The sequence below is a fragment of the Dryobates pubescens genome, chromosome 19, assembly GCF_014839835.1.
Source record: "Dryobates pubescens isolate bDryPub1 chromosome 19, bDryPub1.pri, whole genome shotgun sequence".
In the NCBI taxonomy this organism is placed as follows: Eukaryota; Metazoa; Chordata; class Aves; order Piciformes; family Picidae; genus Dryobates; species Dryobates pubescens.
The window spans coordinates 14131814-14159699 of NC_071630.1; the positions used below are offsets into that span (position 1 = coordinate 14131814).

The following is a 27886-nucleotide window of genomic DNA, read 5'->3' on the forward strand; positions in this document are numbered from 1 at the left end:
TGGGCAAAATAGTTTTGCTCTTTTTCTGTCATAAGATGGAAGAGCAGGTGACAGGGCTGGGACTCCTGAACTTCACCATCCTTCCCTCCATTCAAGGATCCCACGATCAGCTGCCCTTGGACTACAGAACTCCATGTCATCTGAAAAGCTTCTGTACCTATCTAAGATACAAGAAGCTCCAAACAGACACACCAGCCCCTTTGGCAGATCCCATCAGCCTAGCCCAGCTTTTAGGCTTTTGAACCATTTCATTTATTTTTGCCCAAAGACCAGTGAGTCCCTGAAGTCCTCTCCCAGGAACAGAATCCCTTCCTGGGAGCTGGAAGTGACCTCTGGAAAACATCATGTCCAACCCCCCTGCTACAGCAGGGTCACCCTCAGCAGGTTGCCCAGGATCACAATGTCCAGGTGGGTGTGGAATGTCTCCAGAGGAGACTCCACAGCCTCGCCGCACATCCTATTCCAAGGCTCTGGCACCCTCAAAGCCAAGATGTTTCTCCTCATGTTTAAAGCAAGTTTTCTCTCCAAGATGCCTGGACAAAGCCATTCTGGGGCTACCTGCCTTCTCCAAACCATGGTTTACTCTGGAAATGCAGCAGAGCTGTTGCTCACCAGGTCCACTTCCTCAGCTGCCATGGCTTCCTCCTTGCACCCACCAGCCCCTCCCCAATGAAGGCAGTGTCCCTTCAAACCTGCTAAGCAGATAATTTCCCATCCTGTTAGATGGAACTGCTCCAGGTTCAACCAGACCAACAAGGTTTCCATACCTCCTGGGTTGGCTTGGCCAGCAGCAGCTGATGAAGCTGGAGCATGGTGACACTTATTGATGTCAGAGCATTGTAATCACCATGGCATAGCCAGGGGCACTGAGAGGGTGCTTATCTCCCTCTATGCTGCTGGAGCCAGGAGAGGACACAAGATGAAGGCCACAGCCTTGATTTCTCAAGGCTTCCTTCTAGCAGGGTTACACAGCCCAACTGTGCCAATGCTGTGTTAACAGTCCCCAACATGGGGAAATGGACCCAAAATGGTGATTTTCAGAGCACACAGAGAAAGAAGTCATTGTTTTAATCTGCGGATCTCCCACACAAATGAGGAAGAAATAGGGGTTATGGAAGCAGGCAGTGGACCTGGAGTGCAAGTGGCCTTGCTGTCCAGTGTTGTCCAGTCCTTGGCTGATGTCAGCATCCATTTGCTCAGGAAAAGGTTTGATGTTTTGCGTGCCAAAAAGCAACCCTGGGCAGGAAGGGCCAAATTACAGCCGTGTTTGTGCTTTTCAGTCCTAACTGGCTGATTTATGGATCCTGATGAAGTGATTAGAGATGAAAGAAAACATTCCAGGGAACAAGCCCTGCACGTTGCTGTGGTCTCGTGTCTTTCTGTGTGAGTTACAGTGGAAAAGAAAACAGGATGATGGCCAGGGGCAGCTGGTCACCACGCGCTCTGTTCCCTGCTGCAGAGCACTGGCTGTGAGCGCTGTGCTGCACCCAACAGAGGACAACAGTACCCACCCTGCAGAGCCTGCTCTGCAAGCAGACACACCACACCATTCTGACTTCTCTTTGGGCTTGATCATGGTAAGGAAGAGCAGCAACTGAGGTCTGTTGCTCAGTAAATAAATATAGAGCTTGTTTGTTACCATGCTCTTTATGTGTGTTGCTAATGTGCCTACAAAGCCTGGTCGTGGACCAAGAAGCTACTGTGCTACCTGTAGCTGTAAAGCAGATCCTGAGCCAAGGAATGATAGAAAGGCAGTGACAGCCACCAAATAAATGACAAGAATGAGACAGTGGAAAGAATAGAATATTAGAATAGAATAGAATAAACCAGGTTGGAAGAGACCTTTGAGATCATCGAGTCCAACCTATCATCCAACACCATCTAATCAATTAAACCAAAGGGGACAGGCTGAGGAAGATGATGGGAGTACTTTAAAAAACAAAGAAATCTTCCAACTGTGAGAGCTGCAGAGAAGCACAAAGGTACTTCCTAAAAGAATTAATTGAGCAGGTTATAGAAACTGGTGCTGAAACCAGCAGGTTATAGAAACTGTGAGGCAATCTGAGACAGAGGGAAGCACTTCACCCTGGACTTGAGACCAGCAGGAGTCTGCTGGGAAGGATCTAGAAAACAGGATGCAGTTTTTAATGCAGCCAAGGGATGGGGCCAGCAGAAATGTGATGAGATAGCTCAAAGCAAGAGTGCAGAGTGATCTTCAGAGCAGCTCTCTGTGTGAAATGAGACACGAGTGCACTTGCCAAGGCCAGGCAGAAGGGCGTTGTGGCAGCAGGAGTGCATGATGATGAAATGCCATGTTAGTGTACAGTATGTGGCCTGGCTAGGGGCAGCTTCCCTCTCAGCAAGGTGACACAAGGAGGGAGACACAAGGTTGTGTGCCACATCAAAGACAAGATGTAGAAAGGATTCCCTGTCAGAGAGGATATTTGAGTCACACAGAGTCAGGGAAACATCCCTAATGACTTGAAAAGATACACAGAAAGGGACAAAAGAAGATTAAGCTCAAAGTTTAAGGTATGTTGAGAACAAGATATTGGTTAGGTGATTGTGAAGATTTTCAGAACACGAGGCTAAGATTTTAGCACTATACAAATACCTGATAAATCACTGCATGGATTTGCCCAAATAGAGAAGACCTGAATTTGCATTTACAGGCAAAGTATCTGTGTTGGGGCGAACTAGCTGGAGAGGAAGAAGAGGCCAAAGATTTCCAGCATAGCCTGACCTGAGCAGCTGCTTTGCATAGCCCAGGCACATACAGACAGGGTTCTGGTTCCGAGGCTTGGCTTGAAGCAGTCACTGCAGGCTTCAGTGGTGGTGCAGGAGTGTGCACTTAAAGAGGACTTCAAGTGTGTGCACACTGCCTTGGTGCAGAAACCCCCAAACTATCATGGATGAAATCACCAAGAACCAGATAAATGTTCCAGCTTTCTGGCTGTCTCACTACATGTCATAAAGTAACAGTTTAATTTAGAAGGTAGCCATACAAAAGCCAACAATTCATCAGTGCAATACAGCAAAAGCAGTGTGTGCAACCACCAGGCTTTTGGAGGAGCAGAAAACCCAGTGTGCTGTGCCACCAGAGCACAAGAGTGCTGATGAGAGACAACAAGCTGGTTGAGAAGCACAAGGCAGTAAATTCACTTCAAAGGCACTTTTGACTACAGCTAAGAGAACCAAGCACCTCAAGGAACAACAGGAGGGAAAGGCACCACCAGAAGGTACCAAAGGATGTGAAACATTCAGTGAAGTTCAGCTCCTGCTGTGGAATATTCAGATATAAAGCTGTCCTCCTCAGAGATTACATTGACAGCAGATGGGTTTGAATCCCACACAAGTTAGATCTGCCTCGAATACCATCTCTCCTCACACTTGATCCTTTACCTAGTACTGTGGCTTTATGTCCTTAGTTCCTCTCTGATTGCAACTCAATCCCCGTTTCCATGCAGAACAAGGCCAGGATAAGCAGTAGAGACAAAGAGCCACCATCTGAGGGCTCAGCCATCTGCAAAGGCTGTGCTGTACAACAGGAACTGGATTAGACTGTGGTTGCCAGGCACCACTGGAGCAATTCCTTCCTCTCTAGTAATGCAAGATTCCCTTCTTTCTTAGCAGAGAGTGACCCAGGAGCTTTGTTTGACATACAACCTGGGATCTTCAGGAAGCAAGTCTATTTCTGTACTGGAGTGGATGTGGAAAGACAGCACTGTTAGTTACCATAACATCTTTGAGCTGATCAGTCTCCTAAGCTGTTCCATTAGATTTAGATTAGATATTAGAAGAAAATTCTTCACTGAAAGGGTTCTAAACCACTGGAACTGGCTGCCCAGGGTGGTGGTTGAATCCCCTTTTCTGGAGGTGTTTAAAACATGCAGAGATGTGGTGCTGAGGGATGTGGTTTAGCAAATGAATTTGGCAGACTTTGAGAATGGTTGGAGTCCATGATCTTAGAGGTCATTTCCAAGCAAAACAATTCCCTGATTCTATGATTAGGTATGGCTCATTCCCAAAGAGATCACAGAATGTTAAGGATTGGAAGAGACCTCTAGAGATCATCTAGTCTAACCCCCTTGCCAAAACAAGATCACCCAGGGCAGGCTGCACAGGAATGCATCCCAGCTGGTGAAGGTACCAGCCTTACCTGAGCTCTTGTTACAGTCCAGCTGCAGCAAACTGCACAGACATTATCTTCCACAAATTCTCTCTGCTACACCTTTAATCTTTAGCCAGGGTTGGCAATATGTTAACACTTCTTACAACATCAGGCATTTCTGCCTCCTCAGCAGTTACATTAAAACAAACAGTCCAGTGTCCAGCATTCTACCTGCACTGAAAGTGCAAGGAAATAAATTCCACAGCTACAAATGTGAGTTCAGAAATTAAAAGCACCAGGTTTACAAGGTACTCAAGTCCCTGAGCTTCCAGTCTGTCCCTAAGCCTGTTCAAAGAGAGAACTAAGCAAGTGTCTGACAGCAGGTCTGCAAGTGAACATTCAGCTTGAGAAACTGACACAAATACAGCTCTTGGAGATGTGCTGCACTTCCACAGGGTCACTGAATCCCAGCATGGTGGAGGTTGGAAAGGACCTCAGAGGATCATCTAGTCCAACTGCCCTGCCAAAGCAGGGTCACCTACAGCAGGTTGCCCAGGATCACAATGACAGGAGGGGGTTGGAATCTCTCCAGAGGTGGAGACTTCACAACCTCTCTGGCTCTCTGGGCTGCCTGCTCCAGGGCTCCAGCACTCTCACAGTAAAGATCAAGTGAGAGAAGCTCAGTTTAAAGATCTGTGAGATGACTGGCTATTTTACACCAAAAGCAGCAGTGAAAAAGCTGTTTCCATTGGCAGTGGAATGGAAAACCCTTCAAAGGAGTCCTATAACTCAGCCAATGGGACTCTAACAAATGATTCTTCATAGAATGGTTTGTGTTGGAAGGTACCTTTCAAGGTCACCTAGTCCAGTTATGCTGCATTCAGCAGGGACATCTTCAACTACATCATGTTGCTCTGATCCCCAAAACAATGTGACCTAGAATGGTTTCAGGGATGAGGCCTTTACCACCACTCTGGGCAACCTGGGCCAGTGTCTCTCCATCCTCAGAATATAAAAAAAGTCTTTCTTCTATCCAGTCTGAATCTCCCTTATTAGTTTAAACCATCACCCCTTGTCCTATCGCAACTGACCCTGGCAAAAAAATCTGTCCCAGATCTTTCTTATCAACCCCTGTAAGTACCGAAAGGCCAAAAGGTCTCCCCGGAGCCTTCTCTTCTCCAAGGTGAGCAATACCAACTCCCTCACCCTGTTCTCAACACAGAGCGGTTCTGGCCCACAGTTCTTGCCAGCATGCATCCCATGTGCTCTCCTGATGAAACAGCTGCTACCTGTGGGTTCTGTCCCCACACCCATGGAGGTAACCCCGAGATGGCCTGTTGCAACTAGACTCTAGGAGAGGTGCTGCAGCCCAGACCTCGGATAGTCCCTTACGGGAACAGGCGCTTCCCAAGAGATGCCGGTTTCCTTTTATTCGCCCAACAAGTCGGAAGGGGAGAGTTACCAGAGGCTCGAGACGGGTACTGGGCACTACCGCGGGGAGGCCGTTGATGAGCACTTCGCTCTCCGGCGGTCACAGTGGGGTGTCCGTCACTCTGGCTGCGCGCAGCCGATTCCTGAGGGCAGATGGATTCAGAAGGAGCCAGATTCAGGGCAGAGGGGTTCCAAAAGGGTCCCAGAGAGGCGCCGGCGAGGCGAGGACTATATCAACACCTTCCCGCCCTGTCGCTCTGGCTGCTCCCTATTGGCCAACGCCCCTGCGGCGCGCCCTCCCATTGGCTGCCGTCGGCGCCAGCAGTCGCCTCACCACTGGCGCTTCCCTCTCCTCATTGGCTGCGGGACTGGGTCGGGAGCCGCCGCGGGCAGTTAACAGAGAGGGCGTGCGTTCGCTATCGGTACGGTGGCTGTTGTGGGTCAAGCGTGTCATTGCGCGAAGTTGCTGGCGGCCAGCATGGAGCCCGGGGAGCGCAAGGAGGCCGGGGGCTCCGCGACGGCGGAGGAGGCGGCCGGTCCCGTTTTCACGCTGGAGGAGGTGGGGAAACGGAATTCTAGCCGTGAGGCCTGGCTGGTTATCCACGGGCGCGTCTACGATGTCACCCGCTTCCTGGAGGAGGTGAGGTCGGGCGGGGCGGGGGCCCGGCCCGTCCCCTCTGGGGCCGGCATGGGGGAGGACGGATCCCGGGGGGGCTGAGGGGAGCGGGGGAGAGCCTGGGGGAGGGTGTTTGGAGTGGAGAGAGAAGGGGAGGGCCTGGAGGTGCGGAGGAGATGTGAGGGAAGGCGGGAGAGGTGCCGTGGGGTGCAGAGAGCTCAGGGCTAGGGGAGGCTGCAAGGGGAAGCGGGGTTGAGAAGGCCCCAGCGGGGGGCTCTTGTGCTTCTCAGACAGCTTTCTGCCCCCAAGCTGTGGGAACTTAGCGACCTAGCCTTGCCCGAAGGAGGGTCCCCGAGCGTTGAGGGAAGCCCCAGGAGACCCCCTGGCCTGTGAGATTTCCTGTGCTTATGACAGCTCCTGACCGTATGCAGAGACCCCGCAAAAAACGTGATGGCAGGTCGTGTTGGCAAGAGCCAGCCGAGAGCAAGGGTTGTGCTTCTGCTGTTTTCTTAGGAAGTCTGCTGAGGCATGTCTTACGTGGGAGGTGCAGCTTTTCTTACGCCATGTAACTTCACTTCTGGTCATGTAGGGTAAAATACCTGGCTAGATCAGTAGTTTAAATTTTACTTTTCCAGAGACATCACTTCTCAGTGGTGCCCCGTGACAGGACAAAGGGCAACAGGCACAAGCAGGAGCGCAGGAAGTTCCATCTGAGCAGGAGGAAGCCGTTTCTTTGCTGTGAGGGTGCCAGAGTCCTGGAACAGGCTGCCCAGAGAGGTTGTAGAGTCTCTGACTCCATACCCACCTGCATATTGTGATCCTGGGTGACCCTGCTTAAGCAGGGGTTTGAACTATATGATCTCCAGCGATCCCTTCCCACCCACTATGCTGGGATTCTGTGGCAGCCCAGAACTTAACTGAGAAAGTGATTGTGATTCAGTAGATAAGCAGCTGCTGCACTACTGCCTTCCTGGAAGGGACTGTGCAGGAGTGATCTGGAAATGACACAATCTCTGCTGCATAATCTCCAGTTTTCTTGGATGTGGGGACAAAAACTGCTTCATGGTGCTTCTGACTTCCATTTTTGAGAAGCTTGAGAGCATTATCGTTAGTGTTTGGAGCTGAAAATAGAGTGGGAAGATACAGTAACAGAATTTCAGAGGGCTTTTATCCCAGCTTAAAGTAACACCAAACCCTTTTGTAGCATCTACAGGGTAGTGTATGAAAGCAATTCTGAATCGGCTGCACCAGGAGAGCAGTTCACTGAAGGTGTGCCTGTTGCTGCTTGTTGGTTTTGCTCATCTAAATTAAACTCTCATTTTCCTCCAGGCATGTATGATGAAAGCATGTCTGCTCTGTAGTCATAACATCTACTGACAAAGCTCCCTTGGCAAGGTGTAGAGGCTTATCAGAGGCAGGAGGGAGTAGCAACCTGGCAGCTTTTTTGCAGTGGCCTGACAGCTGAAGATGGTGGATTTCTGCATAGCTTTTGGTACTTTTTTGTCATGTTGAACACAATCTGTTCTGTTCATTGGATCTGGCATTACAACACTCATTCAGAATGAAGAGCTGTGCTTTGAGTCTTCCCCCAACAGTTATTTTAAGAGAGCCTCTAAGGTATGTCAGTGAAAAAATTAGGAAGTGTCTTTTCCTACAGAGCCAGCCTGTGCTGTACCAGTGCTGCAGTGTGTAGAGCTCTTCTGTGGAAAATCTTGCTTTCCTGGGACCTTGAATGGATCCCAGCTGCTCACTCCCTTGCTCACCAGTGTCTGTGGTGTACCAGCACTGTTCACAGATTCCTCTGTGTTGGGTGCAGGATCTGAAAAGCTGCCTGCTGTGCAGACTTTGATACTTGGGGGAGACTCCAGGCACCCAGTACACTGGAAGGAGAAGTGTGTGGTGCCTGGCAGAAGCATGGAAGTCTGGCAGTGTGGATCAGCAGTGGCATGAAGAGTTATCAGTTGATGCGCAGCTGTTTTGTTTTATGGGAGAGTCTGCAGCTCCAGTGGGGTGCATCTAAATCAAGATGCAAACTGTGCCTTAGAGAGCTCAGTTGCTGGGGTGTTAAGGAGAAGACAATCATACTGAGTATGACTCCAATTCAGGAAGCTCTTATATGGAGCTATAAGGAGAATTAAGGTACTCAGGCTTCTGTTCCAAGGTCAGTTCACAAATCCAGAAGCTTTTCAGAGGATTTTCTGAGCAGCTGACTCCTTCCTTCTACATGTACACCCCTTCAAATGTTTGGGCACTGGGTGAAATCTGTCATTTGTTGGAGCAGGTCCAGAGGAAGCCATGAAAATTACATGAGGGCTAGAACTGCTTTGCTGTGAGGACAGGCTGAGAGAGTTGGGGTTGTACAGCCTGGAAAAGAGAAGGTTCCTGGAAGGCCTGGCCTTTCAATATTCAAGGGGGACAGACTTGAGCAGGATCTGTTGTGACAGAACAAAGGGTGATGTCTTAAACTAAAAGAGGAAGATTTAGACTGGATAGAAGGAAAGAGCTTTTAGCACTAAGGGTGGCAAGACACTGGCTTAGGTTGCCCAGGGAGGTGGGAGATGCCTGATGCCTGAAACCATAACAGGTCAGGTTGTCTGGGGCTCTAAGGAACATACTCTATTTGCAGATGTTCCTGCTGACTGCAGGGGATTGGATTAGATAAGCTTCAAAGGTCCCTTCTCACTCAAAACATTACAGGATTCTATGATTCTATGTGGTTCTAACAGAAGATTTGCTCTTTACAGGCAAGTACATAGCTAAGGTAGGTAGAGTCTGTGCTTAGAGGAGCTGGTGGTTAAGAGCATTATCATTGAGGTGAAAGTGAAAAGAAGGGAATTATCAGATGGGTGCTTACACCAAAGAGGCAATGTTTAGATTTTTATCTCCCTACTGCTCCAGCAGTATGTAAACAGTATCAAGTAATACCCCTCTTTGTCTGCATTTAATTCCTTCATAGTGTGGTGGATCTGAAACCAGAACTCTGTGGGAGAGGAGAAGGAAGATTGTCAGAGGAGAATGGTTTTGCTCATGCTGACTCGCTCCAGCTTTGCAGAGATGTTGTTGGGGAAGCCTGTTCCATGTCTTAAAATGAGGTCTGAAGGGCTTGTGGCTCACACAGCCCCCTTGTCCAGGTGCTTGCTTGTCCCTGTGTTCTGGCTTTGCTATTGCCCAGTAACACTCTTCCCTTTCCCAGCTTATTTCTCTCTGATATGGGGGGGCTAGGGGTGAAACTTTCTGCATCCCTGCTCATCCTGATAAATATTGTGTCTTACCCTAATTAGGTGTAGAGCTTAATATTGCTTCTGAGCTGGTTTGCAGTTTACAGCAGGTCTGCAGCAGCAGTTACAGACAGATGTGTGCAGATGGGCACTGGGAGGTTATGAAAAGGTGACTCGAGGCTCTGGGTTGTCTCTTGGAAGTCTTCACTGCCCACCTACGGTTCTGACCTGCTGCTGCCTTTTCCTCACTTACATCCTCTCTGAAGCTGCACAGATGGAGCATCTTCTGAGGCCTCCTGGATAAATACAGCCTTGCTGGCTGGACACAAAGGATGGACAATATCAGTTGCTAATTGGGGAGTGAGTCATCAAGGGCAAATGAATGTTCTTTGATCACCACCACAGAGCATCAGTGACATTTATAGTCAGCTTAGAGTGAATAGAGGTCGTACAACTTCCAGCTTCTGCTGTTCTCTGGATCCGGGCTGGAATTTGAAGAATGCCACACTGAGTTGCAGCTTTTGGGAGCACCTGCTATAGCTGAGAGTATTGTAAAGCTTGAGGGCAACTTGGGTTTTCTCCTCACCTCAGTCTCTGGGCTGTGGCCTGCCTTCTGCACTGCCTGAGCCAGGGATGGGAAGGGCGCCTTACGCTGGTGATGGCTGTTGTGCTTTCACTCCCAAATGAGAAGATTCTTTCTCTGCTCAGTGGTGTTGGTTGTATCCTTCCAGAACTGGTGCTTCAAGACTATTATGTTGCTGTCCATGTGTACTGTATTTACTGTCTGTGCTGAATGCTCCAGCGACCAGAAGGTTCCAGATGTGTTACTTCTGTTGAGGGAAACTTCTGTGGACTGGCCCTTGGGACTACTTCTTTTTATCTCTTCTTTTTTTTTTTTTTTTCCTTCTGTCTGTTTCTCTTCAGAAACAGGTGTTTTTTTCAGCCATTGTGTCTTCTGGAAGTGTTTATTTTTTCCTTTTCCCCAGTTGCAACACTTCCAGTTTTCCTGCAGGAGCTGTAGCTTTGAGGAGTTTTGTGTCAGAGTCAATGAATTCCTGTATAAATAGTCTGGGTTTACATTTCTTGGGGTACAACAAGGTTAAGAATTGTCTGGCTGCATCTGTGGTTGTCCAGACTAGCAGGTCCTTTCAGAAATATGATCTGTAAAGATGTTTTGAAGCCAAAAGCTTTTTGACCTGGTGATTACAGTGAAGGACAGATGTGCATGAATAAATAAGTCTCTTTTGTACTTGTGGTTTTAGCAAGTGCATAGGAGGGGTTGAGAGACCTGGGGCTTTTTAGCTTGGAGAAGAGCAGACTGAGGGGATCTTCTCAATGCTCAGCAAGAGCTACATGGTAGTTGTCAAGAGCATGGGGCCAGACTCTTCTCAGTGGTGCCCAGCAAAAGGACAAAGGGCATGGGGCACAAACTGGAACCCAGGAGGTTCCATCTGACCATGAAGAGAAACTTCTTTGCTGTGAGGGTTCTGGATCCCTGGAGCAGGCTGTCCAGAGATGTCGTGGAGTCTCCTCTGGAGAGAATCCAAACCTCTCTGGACATTGTGATCATGGGTGGCTTGCTGTGGGTGACCATGCTTGTGCAGGGGGGATTGGACTAGATGATCCTCAGAGGTCCCTTTCAACCCCCATCATGCTGGGATTCTGGGACTGTGTGACAGAAAGGCTTCAGATCCAAAGACGTAAAGAGGAGCGAGCTTTGCTGTTCTGCTTGTCTCTTGGGCTTCACCATTCTTGTCTCTTGTACATGCAAAGATGGGATGCTGCTAAAAGCCAGTATCCACTGTATGGTCCCTGTTACTGCAGGTTTCTGTCTGCCCTTTTAGGGTGGATGATTAGGAAAGCAGGGCTGTCTTCTTAAAATTCAGCTCTGATATTTTTTCCATCTGAACTGAGATTTCTGGTGAGACATTTCTGAGGAGTTCTTCTAGAAGGCTGAAAGTAAACGGCCTGCTTTTCACCCCCTCGTTGCTGTGCACCTTTGCAAGCATGCTTATAAAAGAGCTGAAAATGGGACAGTGTGCATAGACATCATACAGCATCCCACCACTCCAGCTGGGTCTGAGAATGTGACCTAGGGCATGTAGAAATGGTCTAAAGGGTAATTTTGCTTCAGCCTGTGTTTCCTTTGTCTCCTTTGTCCAACCAGAGACACTCATTCAACTCTGTATGAGCTCAGTCACAGCTACCCCAGCAGACAATCTCTTCCCTTTCTTTGTAGGGTGAGTTTTCTGCCAGGATGGTCCTTCATCTGATTCCCTCTGAGACTGAGTGACCCTGAGGGATTGGTGTGGGAGAAACGGCAGCAAGACCTGTAGCCAGGCATGGAGGGAATGAGCAGACTGGAGCCTCACTTGGTTTTATAGCTAAAGCAACCTAATAACTGCTTGCTAACCAAGCTGTGTCTTGGAACTGCAGACTTTGCCCTTCTGCTGCTGAGAAAGCTCCACGTTGATTTTGTTACATACCTGGACAATAAAGGGATTTATTCAGAAGAAAGATCTCTGATATGAGGATTGCAGACTTTGCTGCAGGAGCTCACTGGAGTAAACAACTGGAGTGGTTTTGTGTCCATGCTGGGTATGTTTGGTATGAGGGGTGATAGCCAAGTGGGAGTAGTTCAAGTTTTGGCAGCAAACACAGGCAAGCTGAAGGAAGAGGAGTAATGACAACTGCTCTGTGTCTGTGGGGAGGAAAAGGACAGTGCAGAGAAAAACAGGTGGGTTAGTCCTTTGATCTGAAACTCTAAACAGCTCCGGTTCCAGGCCTGTAGCTGTTTGAGACATTGCAGGCAGCAGTGAACAAGCCTCATCATCTCAGCTCCTGCCTTTAGTGCCTGATGCTCTGGAAAACTGGGTCAGTCCCTGTGAGTGCACTCAGAGGCCTGACCACTTTATTGCCTTAACTGGATTAGCTGATAAACTGCACTATTTGTTCACACTCCTGCTGTAAAGAGATTGTACCTTGCCGGCTTTGTGGGTAGCGCTTTCCATTGCCTGGCTGTTCCTGGAATTGAGGTATTGACAGTGCTAGAGGACAACCCAACCCATCAAGGAAAACAGACCTGCACCAGGGTATTTTGGTTCACACTGTGTGGTCTGTGACCATCTGCCACCAAGAGCAATGCCAGTGTTGCTGTGGAGTGTCCCGTGGATTTGGTAGTTCTGTTGTTGGAACTTCCGAATCCCTGGAATCAGTAGATCATGTCAAACAGTATAATGTTTTGTGGCAGTTCTTTATTCTCTCCTCTGGTTGTTGAGTGCTTCTGGATCACATTCAGTGTTGTTGGGACTACACTGGAGTTGTAGTTTCTTATGTCACTGGAAAACATGATGCGTTTCTCCTCTGTCTCCATTCCTCATGGCACAGCTATGTGCAGAGGAAGGCTGTCAGCCAAATATTGTTAAGTTTTGTAGCATCTGAAGAAGAAGAACTTTTCTTCCTCTGGTGTTTCTGAAGGCAATGTTGTCTTGTGCTTCACTAGCAGCTGAGTTGCCTTGGGAAAGTTCTTGAGACAGTCATGCAGGGGAGTTCCACCTAAACACGAGGAGAATCTTTGCTGTGAGGGTGCTGGAGCCCTCTGAGCAGACTGCCCAGAGAGGTTCTGGAGTCTCCTTCTTTGGAGAGATTCCGAACCTGCTGGACACTGCTACCCTGGGCAACCTGCTGTGGGTGACCCTGCTTTAGCAGGGGTTTTGGATTAGGTGGTCCCCAGTGGTACCTTTCAACTCCTACCATGCTGGGATTTGGGGATTCTGTGAGAGGCTCTGCTGCAAGCCAGGGAGTGTGATCGATACAGTGAAGCCCATGAAAAGCTATATCAAGATGTCCTATTTTTTTTGGTATGATTTTCTTGTTGAAGTCCATTACAGAATCACAGAGGGGGTGGCTTGGCTGTGGGGACAGAGCTATGCTCCTCTGTGTATGTTGGAGATCCACCTCTTTGGAAGGATTTTTATTACATGAAGTATTCTCCAGGCTGTGCAGCACTCATCATTCTCTGTGAATTCCTGAAGGAGAGGTCGGACAGTGGAACCTTTGGAAGGTTCTACAGCTGATGTTGGTTTGAGGCATCCATAATGAATGAAGAGGTTGGAAGGAAGGCTGACAGCTCTCCTGGTACCATTACATAGCCCTTTCCTCACCTGAAGTTTTCTTTTGCAGCATCCAGGCGGAGAAGAGGTTTTGCTGGAACAAGCTGGTAGAGATGCCACAGAGAGCTTTGAAGATGTTGGGCATTCCACAGACGCCCGGGAAATGCTGAAGCAGTACTACATAGGGGAGGTCCACCCGGTAAGGCCTGGCTAGCTGTGACAGCCCCTTTCAAAGACAGGATGGGACTGGGGGAAAAGGTGAATCTCTTCTGTGTAACTCACTCAACACACACATCAAGACTTGTCTTGTGAAATAAGTAGTTAAGGGTTGTAGGGAGTGTGTGTTGTCTAGGACATCTGTTGAGGAAACAATGAAATCAGTCTTCTCTGTCCACCATTCAGAACAGACTTCTCACCACAATTACATCTGGGCTCTTAGGGAAGCTAATCTAGTTGGTTCCCTTCTTAGCTGGTGGTACCACAACTTCCCTTTGTCTTGTAACCAGAATTGAGGAGGGTGAGAGATCACAGAAGTAGGCACAGCTTCCCTCAGGCCACAAAGACTGTGCCTTTGAGTGCTGAAGGAAGGGCTTCTTTGAAAACTGAGTCCAGGTAATTGCCCCTGTGATGAGGGCAGTGCACAGAACAATTCCCTCATAAATACTGCTCTGCTGGTTTCTCTTGATGTCAGTGCTTATCTTCTCTTTTTTTTTTTTTTCCCCCTTGACAGCATGATCGTGAAAAAAAAGATCCCAAGGTAAGCTATTAGTGTGTTACTTTTCTATTTGAGTTTAAGGCTTTGTAAAAGTTGTCACACACCATCTTTTTTTCCTCTTTCTCTTTTCCTGTGGAGCTTGGGGCCTTATGTTTACACAAACTACAGTGATGAATAAATCTTCCAAGCAAATTGCACCTTTGTTTTCGTCCAAAACTCTGTAGTCATCTTGGTGTGAAATTGGAAGTGGGTTTTGTGCCCTCTCTCCCCTGACATCAGCAATGTTATTTCCACACCTTGAGCCACAGAGCATTTTTTTTTGCATTGCTTGCTCTGTCCTGACCACCAAACTGTTGGTGTTGTCACAGGAGACAGGCACAGCCACCACACAGTTGGCTGTAAAACAAGAATTCTCTGTTCTCTGCCTTAGTAATCACTGGTGTTGCTTAAAACTCAGGTACTCCTGCATGAGAACAGGACCCAGTGTAGCAAAAAGTGCCTTTGAAATGGCTGGGGAGAGGGAAATGGTAATAAATAGAATCTCCCTCTGCGAGATAAACATGTGCCTCCAGCTGGCTGGTCCTCTTGCTGGGCTGGCAAGCTTGGCCCAGGCACAGCTCTGCCTTCAACAGCTCTTTCAGTAGGTGTTGTCTGAGGCAGGGCCACTCATAGAGCAGTGGGAAGCAAGAAGGAAACTGTCCACAGGGAGAGAGTGACTGCAGCCCTCAGAGTAGTGGCTTGCTCTAGTCAGTCAGAGAAGGAATCATTCAGGCTGAGTGAAGCCTATGCTTCCTTACAACCCAGGACTGCATGATTATGCCTATATTCACCTCAAAATGTATTGCTTGGTTCAACTCTGCTTCATAAACAGCCTAAAAAGTGTGTAGAAATCTGAGTAGTTCCCTTAGTTAGGAGGTAAATATATATATATTTTTTTTTCCCCAAATGTTTTCTGAGGAGAAAGTCCAGCAAGTTCCATACAGCCAAGGTCCTTCCCCAGTGAACAACGTCTGCTTTAAAAGCAGGCCCACATATCACTTAAAAATAGCAGGGAGTAGAAATCAGCAGTGCAAAAATAAACAGGGGGGAGCCACAAAAAAAAAAAAGGGTAGTTGTCCCTATAAACTCTTGTGAGGCTGCTCTGAGGGAGCTCCCCACAGATCAGTGTTGGTGTTTAGTGTCCACTGAATGTATTCTGGCAGAGCACTGAGGCTCTCTGTAAATGGAGATAATTCTGTTCAGGGTGGGCAGGAAAGGTGATTTTTGGCTGCCAGATGTTGATTTAAACTGGGGAGCAGCAACAGCCAGCAAGGAAGAGGCTGCAGCGCTGATGAAGCCTAGATGAGCGTTTTAGCTGATTGGAAAAAGGGTTGAAATAGAAGTGTAGGGTTGAAAGAAATGTAGAAAATTAGAGATAGCTTATGTCAAAACACTGGTTGTGCATCAGTGGGCAGCATCAGAACAGCAAAGGGGGATTTGGGCAGGGGTTTGGGGAGGGGGGTGACAGTCATGGGACTATTGGGATCACAGTGCTGGTTGTCACCCATCCAAGACCTTTTTTTTTTTGAGAGGGGTGCAAGTTCTGGTGAGAAGCTGAGGACTGGATGGGAGGTGTTGGATTGATGGGGAGGATGTGGAGGGCACAAACATCTGCACTTGTGGCAGAGGGCATTTGGGAGAGGAAGGGGAGGGTTAGTTTTTCTGTTTGTAATCACGTGTTCAGTCTTGTCTTATCAGCATGTGTTGAATGTTCCTTTTTTCCCTGCTAACTCCCTCTTTCCTCCTTCAGAAGCCAAGTATGACATCCTCAGGCCAAGCAAGGTACCGTATCTTTAAAATCAGAGCAAGACATTGTGGGGGTGAGGACTCTGTCTGTAGAACCACATATTAACTCTAATGGGCAGGAAAACCCCTGGGGATGTTACTGCACCATTCATCAAGGCAGTGGTCCAAAGCAAGTTGCCATGTTCATGTCACACAACTATGGCCATGGGATTATTGGGGTGGTGACTGCAGGCTGTGGGGTGATGCCCCATAGCCATGGGCATTTTTTTGGTGGATCTCTACCATAATCAGCCCTGTTCAGTTGAAAATCCTTAAAACCAGAACAGGGCTCTTGTCTTTCACAGCTGATGCAGAACTTCTTTGCTGAAGAGGCTGCTGAAGGTGAGCCTGTGGCCTCTGGTTTCTGAGCAAGGAAGATTTATTGTGGGGTAGCTGCAGCAGTTTCCATCCCTGAGTCAACTCCGCTGTTTGTACAGCACAAATTACAGTCTGACTTATTTAAGGAAAAAAAGTAAACCAACAACAAAAACCCCAAATTGGTTTCTGTATGTGCCAGGCTGGAAACTTCAGCAGTTCAGCTGCTATTTAGTAAGCCACCAAGCCAGGCTTGAAGGGGCCTCTGGCAGGGGCTGGGCAGAGCATGGGCAGTGCTGGAGTTGCCCAGTCCTACAAACCAGGCCCACAAGCTGATGGGAGACAGGTGCTGAGGGTTCCCTAGATGAGAACAGGCATGTAATAAGCAAGGAGCATCTTGGAAGAATTATTAACTTGAATTCTTTCTTCTGTTCTGTGTTGTGTGTATTTATGTCGGTTGGTTGCTTTATCTCCTGATAGTTTCTGGTCAACATGGCTAATCCCCATCTTCGGAGCTCTGGTCATAGGTTTAATGTATCGCTACTACATGCTGGATGGGAGAACCTCCTGAACTGACCTGCTGGGACCTCAGACAGCCTTGAAAGAGGGTGTGAGAGAGCGCGTGCATGCAACACGCAGAGCTCTGCTTCCCTTAACCTTTTCTGCCTCGCTTATGGCTTTGAGTTTGTCAAGTGATGTCGATATCCATGGGACCAAGCTAACCTCAAACGCTCTCTGTGCTAACTTGGGGACCCACGAACTTGTCGTGCTTTCTTCTGGTGGGGGCAGGGCAAGGGCAGCTTCCTGGCGTTCCCTTACCCTCGTGTGTGGCTCCCTTGCTGTGCGTGCTCCTGTCCTCGCTCTCTCGCGCTCCCTCTCGCTCTCTGAAGTAAACCACCAACGACCTTTTTTTCTTTCAATGCCTTTTTGTTAAGCCAGACAAGGGTGAAATGGCTGCTCGTGAGCCTGTGGATTTGCCTCAGTCCTTCACGTAGCAGAAATAAACTGCAAGTTCTCCACAGTCCTTTCCAGCAAAGATGGCCGGAGATGTGGTTCCGCAGTAACTTTCCCAGTGCATGCAGGCAACACTAATTGGAGCAGCAGGAAATTGTTAGCTTGGCTACCTCTTTCTGTCTGTGTCTGTTTTTAACGGTTCGACAAATACAAGTATTTTAAAGGCAATTCTGTTCATTTTGTAATATTTGTACTTGTCCCTTTAAAAAAAACAATGTACATTTCATGAAACAATTTGTACCTCCAGCCCTGGTTTGTTTGGGTGCTGTTGTGCTGCGGCAGTGCCAGAAATGGGAACTGATGTGTGTGGCTTCTCCAAGTCCAGATTGTTCTTTCTCCCCGAGGTCTTGATCCAATACACATGTTGGAAACAAAACTCTTTGTTGTTTACTGTGTGTGCACCAGACTGGGGGTAGCGGGGGGGAACAAATAAATCCAGTCTCTTCTTCCTGAATGAAAAGAAACCTGGTTGGGATTGAGCCTGGGTGGCAGGTCAAGAAAGATGATTCTCCCCCTCTGCTCTGGTGAGACCACTCCTGGAGTATTGTCTACTTCTGAAGACCCCAGCACAGGAAGGTAATGTAACTGTTAGAGCAGGCCTAGAAGAGGCCATGAAGATGATCTGAAGGCTGGAACCCTTCTGCTGTGAGGACAGGCTGAGAGAGGGGGTGCTTGTGCTCTCTGGAGAAGGAGGGCTCAGGAAGAGACCTTAGAGCAGCCTTCCAGTATTTGAAGGAGGCTCCAGGAGAGCTGGAGAGGGACTTTTTACAAAGGCATGGAGCAACAGGATGAGGAGTGTTGGTTTGAAACTAAAAGGAGGTTCAGACTAGACAGAAGGAAGATTTTGTGCTGGGGGGGGTGAGACACTGGTGCTTTCTACACTCAGTTAGTTACTTGGCACAGCCAAAATTCATTTGCCATCATTAGATCTCATTCCTTTGCCATTTACTGTTGGGAAGGCTGCTTGTCCACTCCCATTTCACACAGAGCCTTTCTGCTGGTGCTGTTCTTTCCTTTTCACCTCCTTCAATTTCAGTCCTGGGGAGACCTTACATCCTGTCCCAGGGCTTCTGAGAACTCTTCAGAGCCCTGTCCAATGCCTCATGAAAACCCAAACAGCCTCTGCCAGACAGCTTTCTTGTGTGCCAGCTCCCTCAAAGGTCTTGAGGTGCTTGAGATGCATGTAGTGAAACCACATCAAAATCATCTTCTTGCTTCTCCATTAATTACAAGCTTGGAACAGCACTGGTTTCACACTGCTCCTCAAAATCATTGATTTGCCATCCCTTGATGTATTTAAAAGCTGTTTAGATGTGGTGCTTAAGGATATGGTGTAGTAGTGGCCCAGGTACAGTTGCATAATGGTTGGGCTTGATGATCTTAGAAGATTTTCCAACCATGGTGAGGCTGTGATTCTGGTGTGCCTAGGATGAGTATTGGTTTTACTGTTCTCTCATCTGTCCTACAGAGCTGGGGCTGGTTTGAAGGACATGATGGAGGGAAGCTGGTATGAGCTTGCACCTCTCCCAGCATTGATCTCCCTTGCCTGGGGCTTCTTCCAGAGAGGTTCTGGGGTCCAACTTGTCTTACCTCATTCCTTTCTCCTTTTCTTCTGGCTGAGTGATGGGTTCCCCAGGTGTGAAACTTCAGACAACAAAGGAGGCACTAACAAGGCTTGTTTACCTGTCTTACTTGAGGATTAAAAAAGACAATTCCAAATCTTGTCCTTGCACTGAACTCCCAAGTTCTGCACACAATGCCAGCACTGTCTCAGCTCTCACCCCATGAGCAAACTCCCTGGGTGAAATTAAAGCTGGGTGTGAGTGCTTCGCTTCCCTCAGGTGCTTTGGAGAAGGAGCTGGGTGAAGAACTGCAAACATGAGCTTCCGTGGTTAATGAACCCATGTTATGGCTGCCTTAGGAACGCCCACAGAACTATGCTGGTCTCTTGTGCCTCTCCATGAACCCAAATTCCTTGAGAAAGCAGAATGTAGCTGTTAATTAGGTTGATGGTTTGTGGAGGATGAGTGAGAGTTCTCGGAGTGGTTCTTATGTGTTGAAATGAGCTGATAGAAGGCACAGTGAAGGGACTGCAGGCAGAGCTGTCTGCTGCCAGGGAGCTATGGCTGTTGCCCCAGGAGGATATATGGTGGGGGTGTTTAGACAGTGCTTGGGTCTGAGACCCTGGAAATGCTATTCTGGTATCCAGTGACCATCTGCCCAGTTAAAGGTGCTGGGTTGTGGATCTGCCATGTTCATTAGGTGTACAACAAGCAAATACATGATTGTGTCTTCCACCAGGCAGATACTCTGTCCCTGTGTTGACTCTGCCTGACTCCCAGCATGGGCAGTTGCCAGGTTGTGGAGCTCCAATATCAAGCCTGGATTCTATTTTACAACCCAATGAGCTCCTGTCACCTGTGTTTGATGCACTCCATCTCTGCTGCACCTCAGTGCAGACAACACTTGTTCCATCTAAGCACGAGGAGGAACTTCTTTATGTTGAGGGTGGTGGACCACTGGAACAGGTTGCCCAGTGAGGTGGTGGAGTCTCCATCTCTGGAGTCATTCAAAGCCAGCTTGGATGCCATCCTGTGCAACCTGCTCTAGGTGAACCTGCTCTGACAGGGGGGGTTAGGCTCCATGATGTCTAGAGGTCCCTTCCAACCTCTTACCATTTTGTGGTTCTGTGAAAATGATTTGGTGGTGGTACTCAGCAGCTGCTCGCTTTCTCCTGGAGCAATCCTCTCACTCCTCTGGAGTCTGTGTGGGGAACACCAGGATTAGCAGTGCCTCAGCAGTGTGAGGTAAACTGAATCCTGCTCTGTATAGATGTGGTGAAGCTGGAGCAGAAATGTTTTGGTCACGACAACTATTCTGCTAAGAATGAATTACTAAAGCTAAGAACATGATGAGCTGTGGCAGACACAGGGTTTGTCTTCCTGTCAGGAGAGGAAAATCTTGAGGTTGGCATGAGGTAAAGCTGAGGCTGTGCCAGAGATGATGTGCAGGGCATTGTAACCAAGCAATACCATTGTTCTTGAAGCATGTTGGGAGAGCAGCAGTGTGGGATTGCTTGCTCTGCAAGCAATGTGACTTGGATTTGAGGGGCTTCTACAGAACTCATTGTGATCTCAATGTGGAGGGTTACTGAACTGACAGCTATCAAGCATCATGCAATCCTCCTCCTCCTCGGCTGCAGCTACAGCTTGTTTGTAATGAAGAGCACCTGCAGCCACCTGATGCATTCACACTGCTCAGTGCTGACTTGTTTTTCTGGTTTTGAGGATGGCTTTTCTTGGTTCAGCTCATTCTGTGCAGTACCTCTCACTCGTGATGATGGGAATTTTCATAGGATCATGGAATCATCTACGCTGGGAAGGACCCTTAAGTTCCTTGAGTCCAACCATTAACACCAGCAAGTCCACCACTAAACCGTGTCACTCAGGATCACATCTCCACAGCTTTTAAATCCCTCCAGTGATGGGGACTCCATAACTACCCTGGTCATCTTGTTCCCTGACAACCCTTCTGGGGAAGAAATTGTTCCTCATGTCCAACCCAAACCTCTCCTTGGAGTAACTTGAGGCCATTTCCTATTTTGCTTGTTCCTTGGGAGAAGAGATCAACTCCCACCTGGCTCCAGCCTCCTTTCAGGGAGTTGTAGGGAGCCAAGTTTCCCTTCAGCCTCCTCTTCTCCAGCCTGAATAACTTCAGTTCCTTCACCTGTTCCTCACAAAACTTGTGCACTAGACCCTTCACCAGCTTCCTTGCCCTTCTCTGGACATGCTCCAGCACCTCAAAGTCCTTGGAGCGAAAGACCCAAAACTGAACCCAGCATTTGAGGTGTGGCCTCACCAGTGTTGAGTACAGGGGAACCATCCCTGCCCTGGTCCTGATGGCCACACTACTGGTGACCCAAACCAGGATGGTGTTGGCCTTCTTGGGCACCTGGGCACACATGCCAGCAGTAAGCACTATGTGGCAATCCTGATGGCTCCCAGCCACTCCACGCCTCAGTCATGAGGGTGAAGTCAACACTGGTGTCACACGCTTAGTGTTGCCTCTTCTCCAGGGACACCGCTAACAGAAATTACTATAGAACAAGTTTCCTGCCCTCCTCAGCAGCTCTAATGAGTCAGGAAGCAGTACTTGGGGAATAGGGGAACTGTTGACAGAGCCTAATTATTTTCTGACAGTCTTTCTAACACAGTTAGAAAATAAAACACCTACAGAGGCTTCAAAATTGCAAATGGGGTTGGCAATATTACGTATGAACCTGCTAATTTATCCCCTGATCCAGGTTTAGACTCCTTCCCCCTCACACCTGCTGCTCCCCAACTGCTTATGCAGGGAGAGGAACTTCATTATGAAAGGAGAAAATTCCTTAATTACACAGAAGACTTAACTTTTACTGGGAAGTTTCCTTTTCAGTGTTTGGTGGTTAATTTTTCAGGATTTTTGTATCTTCTAGTTACATTTATCACATATAGTTGCAAAGTCAGGACACTTGCAGAACACACTGCCACATTCACAGACATGCAAGTGATAACAAACTTATGGAGCTGCCATCTCAGCTCATCTCAGCTGTTTCTCCAGCCACACAATGCTGCTTCTCAGTTCATCCAGATAGATCCCTGACCAAAGCTGGGCAAAGTTCCCCCTGCATTTGCCAAGCAGCAGCCACCAGCACACACTCCAGGGGGAAAAATGTGTCAAAAAGAGGGACAAAGATCCCAGTCCAGGAGCCTGTCCCAGGCTTTGGGGATTGGCAGTTCCCAAAGGCAGAATCCCAAATGGAACCCATCTTCTAACTCTGCTGTGGTGACTGGAAAAAAATGAGATGGCTGCACATGCCCCCAGACACAATCCCTCCTACTCCTGAACAGGCACAGATTTCCTTTGACCTGTTATTTCAACTGCCACTGTTTGTGTAATGCCCACAGATGGATCCTACTCACTTTTTCCACCACAGGCACCAGCTCTTTTCACTGGTGTCCAGTGACAGGAAGAGGGGCAATGGGTACAAACTAGAACCCAGGAGGTTCTGTCTGAACAGGAAGAGAAACTTCTTTGCTGTGAGGGTGCCAGAGCCCAGACTGCCCAGAGAGGCTCTGGACTCTCCTTTTCTGGAGAGATTCTAAACTTACCTGGACATTGTGATCATGGGCAACCTGTTCTGGGTGATCCTACTTTAGCAGGAGGGTTGGATGAGATTATCTCCTTGAGTTCCTTCCAAGCTACCATTCTGGGATTTGGGAATTGTGCAGTGCTGAAATCTGCAGGTGTTCTTCCTGGCTTGAGCAATGTGTCCTCATGAAACACCACAAATGTCAATGAAGTCAGGCAGAGGAGAGAAGCCAGCACAGCTCTGGAGGATTAAAGCAGCACGTCTGGGATGAAAGAGATACTTGACTTCAAATAAACCCGAATGCATTCCATGCAGTTGCCATCATTCTTCTGCAGGGCTGTGAAGCCAGGATACTGCGTGTGTGCCACACGCCACAGGCACCGTCTCAGCGCCCTGCTGGTGTGGGTGACACGGCAGAACAGCACCCAGCGCCTGATGTACCAACCCAACAGTGCTGTGAGCACAGGAGTGTGGTTGAGTTGCTGGTGAAGACACTGGGCAGGAGACTATCCCACAGTGACTGGACAATGATGGATGGTTTTCAGAGAAACGCTCCTCTGTCCTTTGGTCCTTGCTGGTGAGGTGCAGTTTCTGGATGCTGCCAAGTGTTTCTGGGGAGCAGTTTTGCTGGGATCCGAGAGCAGACTGTCTTGGGAGCTGCAGGAGGGACAAGAGCCAACCTTTCAGTGACAGAGTCCCTGTAGGGAAACCAGACCCTCTGCCATGCCAGAGGCATGCATCAGCTGTTCACAGCTCCTTCCTCCTCCATTTTTCACAGCTTAAGCACTGCCCAGCACCTCCCTTCACTCACACACAAGCCCTCTCACACTCTGAGCTCTTTGCTGTTTCCAAAGCAGATTCTTATCACCTTGACTGTGCATGTGCCCTTTATCCCCCCTTCTTACACCTCTCAAACTTCCTCACCTCCTCAACTTGTCAGTATTCCAGATTATGCTGACATGGAGGACTTGTTTTCTTAAGGTGCATGGCATCTTTGTTTTGCTTAACTAAAACACGTTGACACACTTTCCACATTTCCATTTTGCTTAGAAATATCTACTTCTTTATTTGGAACAATATGAGGGGGAATTTGGAACGCTGGCTCTGCATTGTGAGTTTTGATAGCAGAGCACTCATAGCAGCCAACCTCCAGCAGGCTAGAGGTGTGATGGATGCTGCCCCACAACTACTGCCAGCTCGACCTTGCCTCTTCCCACACCAGCTGAGGAAGGCAGTGTCCAGAACTTGTCCACCCTGGCTATGACACAACTAGTTTATTTGGGGAAAGCCACCCTGTACTCAGACATACCCAGAAGCAAAATGTTTCTCCTCAGGCCTTTGGGCCTCCTTCACAGCCCCCAGCCATGGTCCCTGCACCTGTCCCTTGCCTCACACCCTAGCCTGCAGCCATAGGAGCCAAAGGCCACCCAGTGCTGGCCCCTAAGCTATGACTGGGGTCCTCTTGGTGCAGAGGGCTCTCTGAAGAACTACACACGGTTCTTCCCTCAGCATCGCAGGCTCCCTAATGGACTGTGCCCGGGCTCCCCTGAAGGCCGCAAGCTTCCTAAGGGGCCGTGCCTGGGCTCCCCTCAGTAGCCAAGGCTCTGTGAGAGGCTGTGGCCGGGCTTCTGTCAGGGAATTGGCTCCTTGAGGGGCTGTGGCTAGGCTCTCCTCACCGCCATAGGTCCCTCGAGGGGCCCCCTCAGCGTCGTGAGTTCCCTAAAGGACAATGCTCACGCTCCATGAGGGGCCGCCCGCCCCGTTCTAGACGCTTCCGCGCCCCCAGCCGCCGCGGCGGCTCTTCCAGCCGGCTGCCCCTCCGCCCCCCGGCTCCCGGCAGCGCAGGCGCGGTGCGGCGCTGGCAGTGCGGGCGGCTAGGCGCAGGCGCGCCGGGCGCTCCCGGTGGGCTGTTCCGTCGCCGCGGTTCCCCGCCCGCCGGGGCGCATGCGTGGGCCGGCGGCCCTGGGGTTCCTTGTGCGCGCCCCCTCCCCGGCACCCGGCGCAGGCGCAGAGCGGTAACGGAGGGGGCGGTCGGGCGCGTTCTGTTGGCAGCAGCCGGTTCCTGTCAGCGGCGGCGGGTGGCAGTGCCCCGGTCCCGACGGCGAGCAGAGCTCCCCCGGTCTGGCCCGACCCGGCCCGATTCGCGGCCCCGACGTGAGGAGCGCCTCGCTCTCGCCCGCCGGTGTCTCCCCTCCCCAGCCCGGGGCGGCGGAGGCAGCAGCGCCCCCCTCCCGGCCCGGCCCCCCCCTCCTCCCGCCGCTCCCCTCGCCCCTGCCGGGCCGCGGAGCTGCGATGCCCTCGGACTTCATTTCTCTGCTCAGTGCCGACCTCGACCTCGAGTCCCCCAAGTCCCTCTACTCCAAGGGTGAGTGTGGCACCGGGCCGGGGAGGCGGAGCCCGGGGGGTGGGGGGGGGGTACTGTGCCCGCGCCGTTAACCGTTGCGATTAACCCAGGCCCGTGCTTCGGCCCGCACCCCCCATCTCCTTCTCCGTCTCCTTCTGGGGCTGGCGGAGAGATTCTCCCGTCCCGGCGCTCCCCCCTTCCCTTCCCCCCCCAGCTCCGCCCCGCCGCCGTTCTGCGGGCCGCGGCGGGATGCTCGGCCGCCGTCGGGGCCCCGCGGAGCCCTGCTGGGGCTGAGCCCGTCTCCCCCGGCCACATTCCTGGCTCGGCCGCCGCGGCCTCAAGAATGTGTCCCGACAGGTTCCTGCGCTCGGGGCCCGGCGGCGGCCCCAGCGGGAGCGGCTCTACGGCGGGGGTCTGCGCGGCCTCAAGGCTCCTTTCCTCCCGCCCTCCCTCCCACTCTGCTGGTAGCGGGTCGGGGATGCTGCCCCGTTCGCCGCCCTGTTTATTTGCTGTTCGGCAGCGCATCTGCCGGGATGCGGCCGAGTGCCGGCGGGGCGGACACTTCAGCCTGGAGCGGGGAGTACCGGAGCAGGGGTAACGCCGGCGGCTAGAGCTGCCCCGGAGCTGCTCGTTAAGTTACTTGGGAGTGGTTTGAGAGGAAGAAGCGGCCTCGGGGAGGACGTGAGCGTTCGGATTTGGGTTAGAAACGCGCCAAGAGGCCGAAAAGTGGAGGGTTGGTGACTGTCCCGAGGAGTTCAGAACATCCCCAGGCATTCACCCCGTACGTGGAGGTCTGGGGAGTACCGGGGGGAGGGTGTCCAAACCAGGAGAGAACATAGGGAATGTTGAGAGTAAACGATCCCAACGCCCATCTTCGTAATACCTGACTTTTAGTCTTGACGAGTGCGTGGCAATAAGGAGATTTATCTATTAGGGAGAACAACACAAGTTCTTAACTCGTTTTCTCTTATTTGAAGACTTGGAGATCTTTACTACTAGTAGTTTGTTTGACATGTCTGCCCACAGTACAACAGAACAAGCAGTTTTAAGGGTGTACGCCAAAGAAATGGGAAGTTTTTTATCACCCTGAAGAGAAGGTGATTAATCGGGGTTTGGTGTTGTTACAGGAGAGATTTTATTTTTTCTTTCAGGATTTTTGGAAGTAGTTGGAATCTACTCTTTAGTTCCAAGTTGTGTGGTGGTGGTGGTGAAGCCAAAAGAAATAAAAAGGCTTTTACAAGTCAAAGCCGCATCTACAAAGCTCTCAAACTGCTGAGTTTGTTTAGAGATCTCAAAGTTATTGCCGGGGTACAATAGTTTGTAAAGTTCTTAAGGATGTCACTGCAGGGGTTTGAGTTTCTCCTGTTACCCAGCGTGGATGTGTTCCGATTGGACTCAGTCCCAGTGAGAGAGCAGGAGAAGGGAAAGAGTATTTTGAAACAGAGCAGGTCTAATTAAAAAATACAGGTGATAAAATTCTCATTTATTGTACGGGAAAGGTGAGAAGTGTTGAAGTAATTTGTAAAATATTTAAAATAAAAAGGTGCCACATAAGTTGTGAAATCCCTTCAAGGACTCTGGGTGAATTGAGCAGAACTTGTGAATTGGCCCATCTTACTGCGAATTCACAAACGTTTTATGTTTGCTGGAATGGCTGAGTGTGTCTTTCAGGTTGGAGAAGTCTCTCGCGCAGTCAAAGGTGTATTTTTGATCTGTGGTGGGGTGTTAGTGCTGGAGAGGGTCAAGAGAAAGATGTTTGATGCTCAGGAGTGGCTTTTAATGAGCTTCTAGATCCAAACAAGATGGTCTGTGATGGAGGAGTAGAAAGCAATGGATGATTCTAAAGAGGTTAAATGAAGTTTGCTTTCTATATTTTGTCATCACGAAAGATCAAGGAGATGTTAAATTGAAACACAGTTTAATTTAAATTCAAATGTAGAACAAATGAATGTAGTCTTACAGAATGAATAATTGAGTGATCCTCTTTGTGAGGCATATTGGTAGGACTTTTAGCTGGGTTAGGAGGTGTTATTAGCTGTTATCTCATAATCAGAACAACTCCAGTGAGCTGCTTTTTTTTTTTTTCCTAGATAGATAGGGATAAACTTATCCCGTGGACAAATGCTCTGGATCAGTGTCTGAGTACAACTGATGAGATAAAGGGAAAGCTCTGAACACAGGGAGAAAACCACAAGTATGCATTTGTGATGAGGGTGTGTTAGGAGCATGTAGTTTCTCATAACTGCTCTCCTTTTAGAAATGCAGCCACCCCGCAGTCTGGAATCCAGCTCACAGATTGAACTGGGGCCAGTAACTGTTCCTCTGAATCACATTCCTGCCTGTGCCTTGGGATGGCTGTGGTTGAGTGATACCGGTCTAGTAAGGCTGCTGGTGGCAATCACTGTGGGGTTTTGGGAGCGCAGAGGCTGGAAGGGAAAGAAGCTGTAATGCTGGGGTGGCCTGGGGAGGATCAGAGGTCTTTCTAACATAGAAACTTCAGTTCATTGTAATCAATGTGGAAGATTTTTAGTGTCTTGGTTAAAAGGTGCTTTCCTGCTTTGAAAAGTGAAGCTGTATTTGAAACCCCAGTGAATCAAGATGTCTCACGCAATTCATGGTATGGCTTGTCCCATTCCCTGGGCAGACCCAGTTATGACGTTATCATCCTGTCCCTGTGCTATGTGTTAAGGTTTTGGCTTGCATGGCCACTCTGCTTAGCATTGCTGTTTTCATATTACTATAACAATATTAAGGAAAACTTTGGAAAGCCTGCAGACCTTGGGTGAAGTGGCAAGGTGGACAGAGGGAGAGTCATTACCTTAAAATTTGATCTGAAAAATCATTACAGTGATTTCTTTTCACTTATGCATGCCTTAGGAAACAGAATATTTTTCTTTGAGTACCTAAACACTTGGAATTTTCACTCTGCAGTGTGGTTTCAGTTCCAGTATGAACCCCAGTTATGGAGGTCAAGCCTTATTATTCTCTGTCTTTTTGTTGCTTCTTTGCTCGTGTCAATGCTCTCGTGCCCCTGCAGTGAACTGGGTTGGGGAGC

At 49.3% G+C, this 27886-nt stretch overlaps 2 protein-coding genes across 3 annotated transcripts in view; both read left to right on the top strand.

Moving 5' to 3' along the window:
• Nucleotides 1–5954: 5954 nt before the first annotated feature.
• LOC104303807 (cytochrome b5) lies at nucleotides 5955–17726 on the top strand. The gene is made up of 5 exons (XM_054170049.1): nucleotides 5955–6182; nucleotides 13559–13687; nucleotides 14219–14245; nucleotides 15993–16024; nucleotides 16823–17726. Exons 1-5 carry the CDS (start codon nucleotides 6021–6023, stop codon nucleotides 16911–16913), a joined length of 441 nt encoding a protein of 146 aa, XP_054026024.1. The 5' UTR covers nucleotides 5955–6020; the 3' UTR covers nucleotides 16914–17726.
• Nucleotides 17727–24473: 6747 nt separating this feature from the next.
• Nucleotides 24474–27886, top strand: part of NFAT5 (nuclear factor of activated T cells 5) — a 67208-nt gene continuing 63795 nt past the window's right edge. For both annotated transcript variants that reach the window (XM_054169875.1, XM_054169876.1), the window contains exon 1: nucleotides 24474–24852. In XM_054169875.1, coding sequence (XP_054025850.1) covers nucleotides 24780–24852 — 73 coding nt within the window. In that variant the 5' untranslated portion in view covers nucleotides 24474–24779. The remainder of the gene's footprint in view (nucleotides 24853–27886) is intronic.

Coding starts and splice junctions, on each gene's coding strand:
- LOC104303807 (XM_054170049.1), top strand. CDS start 6,021: ATGGAGCCCGGGGAGCGCAAGGAGGCCGGGGGCTCCGCGACGGCGGAG. Junction 6,183..13,558: donor TCACCCGCTTCCTGGAGGAG/GTGAGGTCGGGC, acceptor TTTCTTTTGCAG/CATCCAGGCGGAGAAGAGGT. Junction 13,688..14,218: donor ACATAGGGGAGGTCCACCCG/GTAAGGCCTGGC, acceptor CCCCCTTGACAG/CATGATCGTGAAAAAAAAGA.